At 52.9% G+C, this 13,819-nt stretch overlaps 1 protein-coding gene across 8 annotated transcripts in view; it reads right to left on the reverse strand.

Annotated features, from left to right (window-relative positions):
• BRD4 (bromodomain containing 4) overlaps positions 1–13,819 on the reverse strand; it is a 52,226-nt gene that overhangs the window by 17,192 nt on the left and 21,215 nt on the right. For 3 of the 8 annotated variants that reach the window (XM_030475295.1, XM_030475296.1, XM_030475294.1), the window contains exons 5-12: positions 12,736–12,873; positions 10,563–10,698; positions 8,370–8,656; positions 6,837–7,196; positions 5,217–5,345; positions 2,902–3,111; positions 1,764–1,963; positions 126–427 (exon numbers count right to left, since the gene is read on the reverse strand). In XM_030475295.1, coding sequence (XP_030331155.1) covers positions 126–427; positions 1,764–1,963; positions 2,902–3,111; positions 5,217–5,345; positions 6,837–7,196; positions 8,370–8,656; positions 10,563–10,698; positions 12,736–12,873 — 1,762 coding nt within the window. The remainder of the gene's footprint in view (positions 1–125; positions 428–1,763; positions 1,964–2,901; positions 3,112–5,216; positions 5,346–6,836; positions 7,197–8,369; positions 8,657–10,562; positions 10,699–12,735; positions 12,874–13,819) is intronic. The other 5 variants (XM_030475302.1, XM_030475300.1, XM_030475299.1 and 2 more) reach the window with 3 other exon arrangements.

Below are 13,819 nucleotides of genomic sequence, written 5' to 3' on the forward strand. Positions count from 1 at the left end.
AGTAAAAATCCTCTTGTGGAGTGGAGAAGGGTCTGGAGCCCCCGCTCCCAATGTTCATCCTACACATCTCTGTCTTAATCCCTGGAAAATGAGGAGGAAAACCAGGATCGGAGGCTAAAAGGTACCTTGAGGTTTCCTCTTCTTCCGCAAGCAGGAGGTGACGTATCGCTCCAGCTCCCGCAGCGTGGATGGTTTTAAGGTCTCAAAGTCAATCTCGATCTCGTCGGGGTTGGAGTTCTTGAGGGAAGGTTCTCGGGACTGGATGATGTGGACAACCCGGCCCAGCTTCTCCCCAGGCAGTTTGTTAATGTCCAGGCTCAGCTGCCGCTTCTCCTCATAGGACATGGGCTTACACTTGTCCTCCTCCTCCGACTCATAGGCTGGAGGGGGCTTGTTGTTCTTCACCGCCACCGGCTCCTTCTTACTACTTAAGAACAAGTAAAGGTTATTCTAGAGCAGAGCCTAAGGAAGAAAAGCAGCTGCTTGGGTCTAAAGCTTGAGCTTGAAGCTCAACCATGAGGCTGGGAGGCAGAAAGCTGAGCTCAAGCTGCTCTTAGACAAGAAAGCTGAGCTCAAGCTGCTGCTAGACAAGCAAGCTGAGCTTAACCTGCTGGTAGACACCCAAGGTTGAACTCAAACTGTGATGAAGATACCCAAAGTTGAGTTCGGCCCACCGTTAGGCGAGAAAGCTGAGCTCAACCTTCTGTTAAGACACCAAAGGTTGAGCTCAAACTGTGATTAAGACACCCAAGGTTGAGCTCAAACTGCTCTCTTAAACTAACCAAGTTGAGTTCAACCTTCTGTTAAGACACCAAAGGTCGAGCTCAAACTGTGATTAAGACACCCAAGGTTGAGCTCCAACTGCTCTCTTAGACTAACCAAGTTGAGCTCAACCTTCTGTCAAGACACCAAAGGTCGAGCTCAAACTGTGATTAAGACACCCAAGGTTGAGCTCAAACTGCTCTCTTAGACTACCCAAGTTGAGCTCAACCCACTGTTAAGATAGCCAAGGTTGTGCTCAAACTGCTGGTTAGACACCTAAGGTTGAGCTCAACCAACTCTTTGGCAAGAAAGCTGAGCTCAAGCCACTGTTAAGACACCAAAGGTTGAGCTCAAACTGCTCTTAAGACACCCAAAACTGAGCTCAACCTACAGTTAAGCAAGAAAGCTGAGCTCAAGCTGCTGTTAGACACCCAAGGCCAAGCTGCCCGTCCCAAAAGTCGCTCTCCCAAAGAGATGAGCAGCTCCAGGAGGTCATTCAGCAAAGCAGGAGCAGCTCCAGAAGGGAATTCCATACATCCACACTTGGACAGACCAAAGCTCAACTGATGCTGCCTGTTTCCCACCAGGACAGGCTGTCCCAGAGCCTGACACCCCATATGGAGACACAAACCCCAGCGTCTGTGTTAAAACTGGTTCTTAAGAAGGGAAAAACCAGCTACAGGGACCCCCGGTTGTGGTTATCTCCACTTGGGGCACCTCAAACCTGCCTCCAAGTGCCCAAATCCTACCTCCAGGTGCCCAAATCCTTCCCCAAAAAAGGGAAAGCTAGGAAAAATTACTGGCTTCATGGATTTGAGCTGCAATAGAGCAACCTCATGTGATTCCCCCCCCACCCCCCCTTATATTTGGGGTGTTTGGAGCAGCCAGATGGAAGAACATCAGCTCCAAAACCCAAACCTTGCCATTCCTGGTCAGGAATCCCACCTGTAATTCCATTCATCAGCAAAAGGGAAAGGAAAACCCAGAGGGATGGGGCTGACCTGGAGGTGCTGCTGTTGCTGTTGCTTTTCTTGGCCTTCTTGGGTGGTGGCTCCTTGGCTTTGCTCTTCTTGGTGTCCTCCAGCTCCTCCTTCTTTTTGTGCTTCTCCTTCTTCTTCTCCTTCTTGTCCTTCTCCTTCTTCTTTGGTTTGTTCTGCTGGGGCTGGGACAGGGCCGCGAGCTGCTCGTGCACTGCTTTGAGCTGAGGAGAAGACACATTCCAACGTTGGGATGCATCCCAGCTCCTCCTCCTCCTCCATGCTACCACCCAAGGCTTTACTACGGGCTATGGCGGTGGTTCTGCCAGCTCCCATCGCCCTCGTTTGAGGGGATTAAAGCGTTGACCATGGCCAGGGACAACCTCTGGAAGGTCCTTCCTGCTCCAGAGGATCCAGAGTCACCACCCATGTGCAGGCAGAGAATTCCTGCCTTTGGGAATCACCTCGGTGCCATAAGCACCAAGTGCAGGCAGAGAATTCCTGCCTTTGGGAATCACCCTGATGCCATAAGCACCAAGCGCAGGCAGAGAATTCCTGCCTTTGGGAATCACCTCAGTGCCATAAGCACCAAGTGCAGGCAGAGAATTCCTGCCTTTGGGAACCGCTTTGGAGCCATAAGCACCAAGCGCAGGCAGAGAATTCCTGCCTTTGGGAACCACCCTGATGCCATAAGCACCAAGTGCAGGCAGAGAATTCCTGCCTTTGGGAATCACCTTGGAGCCATAAGCACCAAGTGCAGGCAGAGAATTCCTGCCTTTGGGAATCACCTTGGAGCCATAAGCACCAAGCGCAGGCAGAGAATTCCTGCCTTTGGGAATCACCTTGGAGCCATAAGCACCAAGCGCAGGCAGAGAATTCCTGCCTTTGGGAATCACCTTGGAGCCATAAGCACCAAGTGCAGGCAGAGAATTCCTGCCTTTGGGAACCGCTTTGGTGCCATAAACACTAAGTGCAGACAGAGAATTCCTGCCTTTGGGAACCGCTCTGGTGCCATAAGCACCAAGCGCAGGCAGAGAATTCCTGCCTTTGGGAACCGCTCTGGTGCCATAAGCACCAAGTGCAGGCAGAGAATTCCTGCCTTTGGGCACTAAGCAGGTCCAACCCCCGGGGCCGCCCCACTGCATCCCTATGGGCACGGTACCTGCTCCTGGAGCTCCGCCAGCCGCTGGGCACGTTCCTCCTCGGAGTCATCGGAGGAGCTGTCGCTGTCGGAGGAGCTGTCGCTGCTGCTGTCGCTGGAGGAGGGAGCAGCCACCTTGGTGGGAGGTGGCACCACCACGGGAGAAGACGCTGGAATCACGGGTTCCTCCGGCTCATCCGGCATCTTGGCAAAGCGCATCTCGAACACGTCCTGCAAACACAAGGGGGGGGGGAAACAATGGGATCTCTGGGATGTCCCGCATGGATGTGGGGTGTCCACCCAAGAAAGCACCACAGATCCTGACGGCTCCAAATCCAGCTGGAATTGGGACCATCTCCAAGATGGTTTTGGGGGAGAAGGAGAAAACGCCTTTAAAAGCTGCATTGTTCAGGTTCTTGAGATCTTCCACAGTGGATTCATGGGGAGCTCCAGGCAGGAACTGCAGCCTCAATGTCTGCTCCTCTTCATCTGCCTGGGCTTTCCCAAGCCACATCCCATGAAAGCCATCTCCACGCAACCCAAACTCTTGCGTAAGGACATTCCCATTATCCTCAACAGTGAGGGATGCAAAACTGGTTCAATTCCAGTTATCCCACTGGTGGGAAAGTCCTTTGCTCTCCTGGCTGGGGGGTTCAGAGCCTGGTTGGTTGTTCCATCAGTAGCAGCTTTTCCAGGTCCTGGAGATGCTGTTTTGCTGCTTCCATCTGCTCATGACTTCACTTGATGCTCAGACTCAAGTATGAGGGGAAGGAGCAGAAGACACTGGAGGAGGAGGAGGAGATTCTCAGCTCCTCCAGCATGGGAATCACACACACGTGGATCTGTTGCTCAATCGCTGCCCTTAATGGCTGTTTACATCCTAAGTATTGTCTTCCATGAACCAGGAATTCCGGTTCTTCATCATCCCCAGAGGCAAAGGGAGGTTCTTCACTTCGCGGTGCCACCACGACATAGGATCATGGAGTGGGTTGGGTTGGAAAGAACCTTAAAGCTCCTCCAGCTCCAACCCCCTGCCATGGGCAAGGACACCTTCCACTGGAGCAGGTTGCTCCAAGCCCCTGTGTCCAACCTGGCCTTGAACACTGCCAGGGATGGGGCATCCAAACCTTCTCTCTTCATCCCATTCCAGTGTCCCACCACCCTCAGAGTAGAGAAGTTCTCCCCAATATCCAATCTCAATCTCCCCTCATTCCCCCTTGTCCCATCCCTCCACCCCTTGTCCCACGTCCCTCTCCAGCTCTCCTGTAGCCCCTTTCCATGAGCTGGCATCAAGTCTGAGAATCCAAGACACCATCTTCTGATGATGACGTGGTATCAAAAAGCAGCAGAACGGGTTATTCCAGACGTTGGTGTCTCCAGGATGGAGGGATCAGGACCGTTGTTGGCCAAGACGTGGGTTACAGGAGCTCAAGTCCAAACCTGCACCTTCAGCCTTGTTCCCAAACCTCAAGGGGTTTTCTTCTCCTGTCCTGTAGTGAGAGCTCCACCACCTTGTCCTTCTGCTGGAATTGTGCTTTTCCACACTTGCAATCCCTATGGATTCGGGTCCTGTGACCTCACATCCTGCTGAGCCCATCCTGTGTCCACAGGATGAGACATTTTTCCAGCTCTCAGGATGCAGTTTGATGTGGATTTTGGGATGTCCCAGCACCATGGTTGGCCTCAAGTGTCACCTGAAGCACCAGAACCCACGGCCACGGGCAATGTCCGAGTGTTTTAACAACAGGAGTTGAAATGTTTGGGTCAAAAATCCACCATAGGAGCTCTGGAACCCCTTGTAGATGTTCTCCACGGCTCCTGTGAGCTCCTCCAGCACCCAAAGGAGCTCAGACCCCCCAGATCCACCCGCAGCAAAGTGCTTTGTCCTGCTTTGGCCACGTGTCCTCGTGTGGCAGCTCCAAATTAACTTGAAGAATGAGGGAATGGGGAGGATTTTATGGAGCAGCCGAGTGTGTTTGAGACACGGGGCTTCTTCAGCAGCTAATTCCTTAGTGCCAAACCCTCGAGGAGCAAGAGCAGGAACCTTCACCATGAGGATGATGGAACTAAAGCAGCGAGTACTTTGTGCTTTGGGGACAAAAGTGGCACCTTGGAGCCACACTTATCCCTCCTACTCCTTGATCAAGAGGTGAGAGGATGGGATGAAGATGCTAGTAAAGAAAAGAAGAGCTTAAAGGAGCAACTTGGGCCGATTCCTTCCCTCCCAGCATCACTTCCACAGCACAAGTGGGATTCCTGACCATCATCATCTCCCATCCTGGAGATGTTCCTTCAAGACCATGTGGTCCTTACGCTGTGACAACACGAGTCCTCACCTGCAGCTTCCGTGCCATGGCCACCACCTCGTGATCCGCGGGGTTGTACTTGTAGCAGTTGGAGAACATCAACCGCACGTCCGCCGCGAATTCCTGCGCGTCCCGGTATTCCCGGTTCTCCAGTTTCGACTGGAAAGGAGAAGGGGGGAAAAAACCCATCAAAGCTCTGCCATTAACTGTGGAAATACCTCCAAGGGGTGAGTGAATAAACACAGCTCTGGGACAGCCGTGGATTTCATGCACCCATCTTCTCCCTATGTTGGAACAACTGATTTTGGCCAAAAGAGTGACAAATGTTGGCCGAAACCCACCTAATTTTGGTCAAAGAACAACTTATTTGGGTCAAACGAAGGGTTGTGGGTGGTTTAGAAAGGAAGAGCTGGCTCTGGGCATCCTCAATGATGTGAAGAAGATGACTACGTGCCCTCCAAGCCACCTTCTTGCTGTCTTTGGTTGACAGCAGCGAGGAGGTTTGGATGAGGACAGGAACAGGGACACGGTGTTGAAGACCAGGAGCACGAATCTTGGCTCTACTGACCCTCCACAGGCACCCAAGATCACACGTGGGCAGAAGAACGTGGTGAGCTTTGCCCTAGAAGGAAGATCCTGACTTATCCTAATGGTGTAGCCTGGCTGGAGGGACAGAGGACACCAGGATGGTCCTTCACCCAACGATGGAAGATGACGCAGGGGACAGGATTCAACCATCTCACCCACTTTCAACCATCCAGGAACCAAGCTGGTGTCTCCAGAGCTTGGAGTTCCACCCCAGGAGGGCACGGACCTGCTCTACAGCACACTACAAGATCCCACCTACAGGCCTGAAACAACATGATGAAGGAAGAGCCATGATCCTTGTGGCTTCAGCCCTGGTGGAACCTCAGCATGGACCGGGCTGTGGGAAGGGAAAATTGAGTCCTCTGGATCTAAACCACGGGCCCAAACTGGGCAAAGATGGAGCCAGAGCTGAGCTTAAACTGTGTGTGCCTGAGTTCAGCCCATAGCCAAGAGATGGGATCTCTAAATCATGGATTAAGGCTTGGAAATGGAACGGTTAAAGATTTCCAAGTAGGGAATTAGGGATTCCCAGCTAAAGGTGGACTTCTAAAGCATGGATGAACACTTGGTAGCCATAAAGTTGGGCTTCTAAGTAAGGAATTATGGATGCCCAGCTTTAAGTTAAAGCTTCATGGCTGAACATTTCAAGGGGGAATAGGGGTGACTTTGCAGTTGGGTGTTAAAATCAAACCATTGCAGTGATGAAGGAATGTTGTGAGGGGAAACATGGATGAAGATGATGAGGACAATGGGCTTGGTTTCAATAGAATCTCCCCGTTCCTCTGATTTAGGCTCTCTGAGGCCACCTCCTGGGCTAAAAAAACCGGGGGAGATTTACACAACAAAGGCCATTGTCCATAAACCCCGTGTGAGCATCTCCCAAGAGCTCTCCTGGAAGGATTCCAGCTTGTTCTTCCCAAACGCCAGGAGAACAGCAAGAGGAGCAGAACAGGGACCGAATGGACCTGGCAGAGATCTGAAGTGCACATGCAGGGGGGAGAAACCACCTCTGGGTTCTACTCCACTCACAACACTCGTGTCCTCCTATAGACCTGGACTTACTTTGATGGTGCTCAGGTCCATGGGGTGCTTGATGATGTCGCAGTAGTCGTGCAGCCCCAGAGCCTCCACATCCACGGGCTTGTAGAAGGGCCAGGCGTAGGCAGCGTGTTTCTTGGCGAACATCTCCTTGATGATCCCGCTGCAGTACTTCAACTGCTCCGAGATCTTGCTGCTCTTCTCAACCAGGTGCTGTTGAGAGTCTGGAACATCTTTCTTTGGAGGCTTCACCGGGCGGCTGCTCTCCCGCCGTGGGCCCAGCTTGGTGGACTTGGGCTCGGCGGGCAGCGATGAGGAGTCGTGGATGGGGTCGATGGTGGTCGGGGTGGTGGTGTCTGCTTTCCTCTTCACCCCTTTTTTTGTCTAGGATCAAGGAAAGAGAAACGGGATGTGAACCAGCTCCAGGGGGTGCTCCCAGCACAGAAACCCCCATGTCCTGGGCTGCAGCCCCACAGCAGCAGGTCCAAGCAGGGGACCCTGCCCCTCTGCTCTGCTCTGGTGACACCCCACTTGGGTGCTGCATCCAGCTCTGGTGGCCTCAACATAAGGAGGACGTGGAGCTGTTGGAGCAAGGCCAGAGGAGGCCACAGGGATGAGCAGGGGCTGGAGCAGCTCCCAAATGGAGCCAGGCTGAGAACATTGGGGCTGGAGAAGAGAAGCTGCGTGGAGAGCTCAGAGCAGCTTCCAGGGGCTGAAGGGGGCTCCAGGGATGTGGAGAAGGACCTTCAGCAGTGATAGGACAAGGGGTGATGGGTTCAAACTGCAACAGGGGAAGTTCAGGTTGGAGATAAGGAAGAAGTTCTTCCCCATGAGGGTGGTGGGACACTGGAATGGGTTGAATGGAGAAGCTGTGGCTGCCCCATCCCTGGCAGTGTTCAAGGCCAGGTTGGACACAGGGGCTTGGAGCAACCTGCTCCACTGGAAGGTGTCCCTGCCCGTGGCAGGGGGTTGGAGCTGGAGGAGCTTTAAGCTCCTTTCCAACCCAACCCATTCCATTACTCTATCTCACGGAAATAAAACCAATGTTACTTTTGGCATCCCACTTTGGGCTTCAAGTTGTGCTTCTTGTAGCTCTGACTCAGATTCACCATCACTGGTGGCTCAACCCTCACGGCAACGCTACAAGAAGGACACTGGAAGCCCTTCCAAAATCCTTGGATACTGCTGCTCTGTGCTGAGCTCGACAGAAAAACACGGATTAGCTGGCGAGTCCCTTCAGCAAGCCAAGATGTTCTTCCTGAGCCATCTAAAGCTCAATGAAGGTTGGTTTTAAGAGGATGAACGCGTTGTCCATGCAACCGTGGTGGGATTCACCATGGTGACATGGTCTAAGTGTGAGGTGTCCTGCCCATGGCAGGGGGGTTGGAACTAGATGATCCTAAGGTCCTTTCCAACCCTAGCTATTCCAGGTCTATGATTCTATGTCTGATGTCAACTGGTGCCAGAGGGAGTCACTGCAGGCTCCTTGGTGTCTCAGAACATGACTTTTTGGTGACCATTGACCGAGCACGGCCCACGAGAGGACACACCACTCACCTTCACGGGCTGGGCGGGCGTGGGGATAACGGGAGGGTGAGGCTGGATGGGCTGCGGAGCCGGGGCCGGCGGCGCGGGGGCCTGGGGAGCCGGCGGAGGGGGCGCGGGAGGTTGAGGAGGCACCATGGTCATCACCGGGGTCTGGACGATGAGGTCGGGGGTGACGGAAGGGAAGGGATGAGCCGGCGGCGCGGGCTGGAGCGGCTGCGGCGGCGCCGGCGGCTGCGCCGGGGACGATGCTTGGGGTGGGTTTGGTACCGTGGATGATCCTGGTTTGGAGGTCACTGCCAAGAGAGGAGGCAAGAGAAGGTTGGAACATGGAACCAGCATCTTCCAGTTGCTGTTCTGGAGGTGGGTCCTTCACAAGGGTCCCAAAGTGAAGGAGCTCAAGTATCAAACCCTCTCCAGAACGAGGCCAACATCAGGCCTCCCCTTCCCAAAGGATTTCCTGCAGGCAGGGCAGGGAGATGAGTGCCTCTTCTCCTGCCCAACCTTCTTCCTAAGCAATGGCTCTTCATTTGAAGCCAAAACTGGGCAGCTCTTCCTTTGGGAACACTTTGTGCTCCATCAGCAAGAGGAGTTTATTCATTCCTCGTGACTTAAGTCATCAAAGCTGCTGTGAAAGGGGGAAACCTCCCCCCAGTGCTTGGAATGAGGATTTCAAACACGGAGCAACCCCAAAGGGTGGGACACAAGGCTGGAAACATCAGTGTTGTCCTAAAGCTTTCTCCTGTCCCTGGGAAAGCCACCTCCTGGCTCCAACCAGGCTTCCCCAACGTTGCAGCATGGTCAAACACCCTCCAAAGGGGGATACTGCAGAGCTGGATGATGCTGGGACACATGGAAGACCCCACGATCCTGCTGGGATAACGTGGAACCTGCCTCCTCTAACCAAGGGGAGCTGCTTCCTGCACATGGGAATGGGAATGTCAGGAATGGTGCCTAAAACTAGAGCAATTAAAAGGAATCTCAGCCAAGAGTCATCCCACTTGGGCTGATCCAGACCAGGAGGACTCGGGGGACCTGGTGACCATCGGGCTCTGCCCCTGCCCTCACTGGCCTGGTGGTGGCACTACAGAAGCATCTTCTCCTCCAACAACTCCTCCAGCAGCTGCCAAGTGGGATTTTCCCTCTCTTGTCCAGACAACTGGCTCCCAAATCCTTCCAGGGATTCCTCAGGCTCCTGGACATCCGCTGCTGGGAAACTGGGATCCCAGCAGCACCAGTCTGAGACTGAGAGAGCATCCCAAGCGCCGTGAGGACTCACGGCATTCCAGAAGGGGTTTGGGATGCTCTCAGGCAGTAAACACGGTCCAAGCATCTTCCTTTGGAGATGCTCCTGCACGTGATGGTGTCCTTGGAACTAGATGATCCTAAGGTCCTTTCCAAGTCCTCTGCTACCCCAGAGGACTTGGATTAAAAGGACGGGAATGGTACAAGATCAGATATTTAAGTTCAAAAGGGGATCTCAGAAGTCCAATGAGGTGTATGGAGCTCAAATCATGGCCAGGATGTTCTCAACCCCTTGAGGAACGATCCCACAGTGTCTGCAGCCAGTGCTGAGCCCGGAGAATGGCTGGTATCCCAAAAAAACCTGAGCTAATGGAACGCTTGAGGTGTCAACAGGGACTTGGAAGGTTGTTCTACCTCCAGTAGCTGTCACAGCTACATCCAGTTGTGGTGTCCACAGTTACTGATGTGAGAAACTGGAGATGATCAGAGAGAGCTGGAAAGGAGGACTGGAAGACTGGGAAGAATTCTTGAGTAAGAGATTCTTATGGAGAACAGGGATTTGGAAATAGAAGAGCCTTTAATGTAACCATGTTTATGTGAAGAGGAGATGGAGCTGCTGAGTTCAGACCAGGAATGTTCCGGAAAAGAGTAGATTTAGGAATAGCAAACAGCAGATTTACATTTTTCTACCAGGAAAACAGGAGATTGAGACGGGATCTTGGGAAGTTCTTCCCTGGGAGGGTGGTGGGACTCTGGGATGGGTTGAATGGAGAAGGTTTGGCTGCCCCATTCCTGGCAGTGCTCAAGGCCAGCTTGGACACAGGGGCTTGGAGCAACCTGCTGTAGTGGAAGGTGTCCCTGCCCATGGCAGGGCGTTGGAACTGGATGAGCTTTAAGGTCTCTTCCAACCCAACCCAACCCATTCCCTGATTCCCTGATTCGGGACTCCACGGTTCCTACCTGCTTCCTTCCTCGCGCGTCCTCTGCCTTTCGTCTGGGCGATCACGATTTCCGTTTCCTCCTGGGTCATTTCCGAGATCTTCTGCAGGAAAAGCTTTTCCAGAGCTTCTGCCATTAAGACTATGTCATCCCCTGGCTGGAGAGAAACACACACGAGACGTGAGGCAATAATTCCAGAGGGAGAGCTTTGTATTCCCACCCTCCTTCGTGCTACTCTTGCCGTTATTCCCATTAGGGAGCAGGATAACGGCCCCGGTGTTGAAGCATGGACAACTCCTCACCCTAAAGCCCTTTTAGAGGTAGAACCAGATGATGGGCAGGGCCAGCACCAAGACGAGCTGGAGACCAACCAACCCAAGGTGTTACCTGCCTGTGGCAAAGGCTGTTTTCCAAGGGAAGGGAAAAGAGGGAGAAGCAGAAGAAGAAGGAGCAGGATTAATGCCAGATGCTTGTTTCTGCCACACCGGATCCCCCTCACTTGGTAGGTCTCATGGAAAAGGTGTCTCCACAGAACACCAGGGGTAAGAAGAGCTTAGGATGGGCTTTGCAAGGCAACTTCTTCCCTAAGAAAGGAGGTTTTCCAGGAGGAATTTGACTGTTCTGAGACGTCGCTTGTGGCTAAAGCGCTGTGCAAGGAGAGGATGGTGCTAAGGGGTCCTCAAAGACCTGGAGGAGCAGAAGGTATTTGTGGAGGACACCCAAAGAGGACGAGATGATCTGCCCAGGGGCACCCTGCAGCCAGGCAGGGTGAGAAGAGCCAAGAGAGAAGGGTGGGAACAACAGACCAAGAGTCTGGATTGATGTGAAGACAATAAACCCATGGCCAAGGCTGTCAGGACATGGTGACACCAAGACAATCATGGAATGGTTTGGGTTGGGAGGGACCTTCAAGCTCATCCAGTTCCAACCCCGTGCCATGGGCAGGGACACCCTCCACTAGAGCAGGTTGCTCCAAGCCCCATCCAGCTCCAGCTCTGCTGCCAACATAAGGACAGTTAAAACCATTGGCTGATGGTCTGAAGCCTCCATGATGCCCCCGGAGATGTTTCTTCAGCTTAGATGCTTTTGTGCTCTCCAGCCTGGAGGAGATGGGTGAAGATCAGGCGGGACCAGGGTAAAGCTGACAGGGGAAACACCGCGGTGGGAGAAGACTTGAAGGTGTTTATGAGTCACCTGAAGCCTTTAAGAACCTCCCCTTGTTGGAGTTGCATCACGTTGGCTCAAAGCGAAAGGGCCAAGGGCCAAGGAGATGGGTCTGAAGGACTCAAACTGCGAGTGACTGTTTGTTTGGCACTGACTAGAAAGGTCTTGTGCAAGAGGAGGAGGAGGAGAACAGGGTCAATGCACGCAAGGGTGAAGCAACGGGGCTGGAGAGGAACGTGAGGAACCAAACGGGAAGTGAAACCCTTGGACAAGAGGTGGATGGTTGGAAGGGTCGGGAAGGAAAAGGCTCCCAGTGACTTCCAGGACCCTTCCTTAGTGCTCATGGTCCTTGTGGAGCAAGCGCCTCATGCTCCACACAGCCTGGTACCACCCCAAGAACCTCCTCCAGCTCCCCAAGCTCCACCATCACGCCCCCAGAGGCCACTGTCCCACCACCACCATGGATGGAGAAGCCCTGGGATGCTCCTCATCCATCCCAACAGCTCCTCCTGCGTGCCAGGAGGTTGCACAACTGTTCATAGGGTGGTTTTCAGGCTGTTCCTCACTGTCTGGAAGAGAATCTGCTCCACAGAGGTCAGGGTTGGGCACGACCCATGGGCTGCTCCATCCATCCTTGGTTTTTCCCTGGAAGACTTCAGAGTTCCAAACCAGCCTTAAGGTGGTTTCTTCGTGAAGAACCTACTCCTCAAGTGCTTGTTTCACAACATTTGTAGCTCTGCTCAAGTCAGATCCCCAGAAAATCCTAAAAATCTTCATTTTAAGAAGAAGAAAAGGGGAAGAAACAATTCCTGGACTAATAATTCCAGGAAGGAAGACTGTTGGGATCTGGCTTCTCAGCCCTGCCCCAGCTCCTCAGGGTTTAATCCCAGTTATTCACCTACCAAAGCTGATCTTGGTGGTGATTCCTTTAAAGACCCATTCCAAGCAGCACCATGTCCACTTCTCCCCCCGCTCCAAGGAGAAGGCGGACAATTCCCATTGGGAAAAGGCAGATTTGGGATCTTGGTACCTTATTGTAGATGTAGCAGTTTGTAAACATGGTGTTAAAATCCTGGATACATTCTTGAGCATTCCAGTAGTAGTTGTTCTCCAAGCGCTTCTTTATTGTTCCCATATCCATCGGGGTTTTAATGATCTTGTAATAATCCTGCCAAGGAAAAAGAGGGAAAGGTCAGAGTGGGAATTATCCCTCGCTGAAGGGACTGGGATTCCACCATGGAATCCCATCCCCATGGAATGATCCTCCATGCCCAGCACTCAGCCACCACCACCCTCTCCACTGGGATTTTGAGTTCAAACCATTGGTAGAAGAGGAGTTTAACCCCCAGAATTCCCACTTCTGGGGTTTGGGTTGGAAATGGAGCCAGGTAGTTCCCAAAACCATTATGGGAATGGGTGATCCTCCCTGGAGAAGGTCACACACATGAGAAGGGGGGAATCAGATTCCAATCAGAATCCGGATTCATCCAAAAGGCGTTTCTATTTACAAGCAGGATGTTTAGGAATTAAGGTAAAAGGTTGGGAATGCCGTTGCTATGGAGCTGTGGCTCTCCATGTGCAACATGGAGCTTGGTCCATGAAGGAATTCCACAGCCCAATGCCTGGGGAATACATTCGATAGAGCTGTTGTATCCTAAAGGCAATGGAGATGAGGGAAGGGGGTGTTGGGCAGGAACATCTCTCCCAAGGGAGGGAATCCCAAGGGAGGAAGGGAACAAACCTCTGTTAGTGGGGCTGGAAGAGCCCAAACCCAACGTGCACCAGAGGAGGTGTCACGGTGATGTCCTACCACAAATGATCCCTAAACCACAAGGATTCCTGGTGCCTCCTGGGGTTTTACTCCAGCTCCTCCTGGTGCTGGAGCCCAGGGCAAGGCTGGGAATGGGCAACGGGAAGGGCTGCACCGTTCCCTTTGCTTGGAGAAGACCTTTAAGATCATCAAGTCCAACTGTTAACGTAGCACTGCCAAGGCCACCACTAACCCATGTCCCTCAGCACCATGTCCACGTCTGTCAGACACCTCCAGGGATGGATATTGGAAGTTCAAGGCCAGGTTGGACACAGGGGCTTGGAGCAACCTGCTCTAGAGGAAG

This window comes from Strigops habroptila, unplaced genomic scaffold (genome assembly GCF_004027225.2).
Source record: "Strigops habroptila isolate Jane unplaced genomic scaffold, bStrHab1.2.pri NW_022045634.1_ctg1, whole genome shotgun sequence".
Lineage (NCBI taxonomy): Eukaryota > Metazoa > Chordata > Aves > Psittaciformes > Psittacidae > Strigops > Strigops habroptila.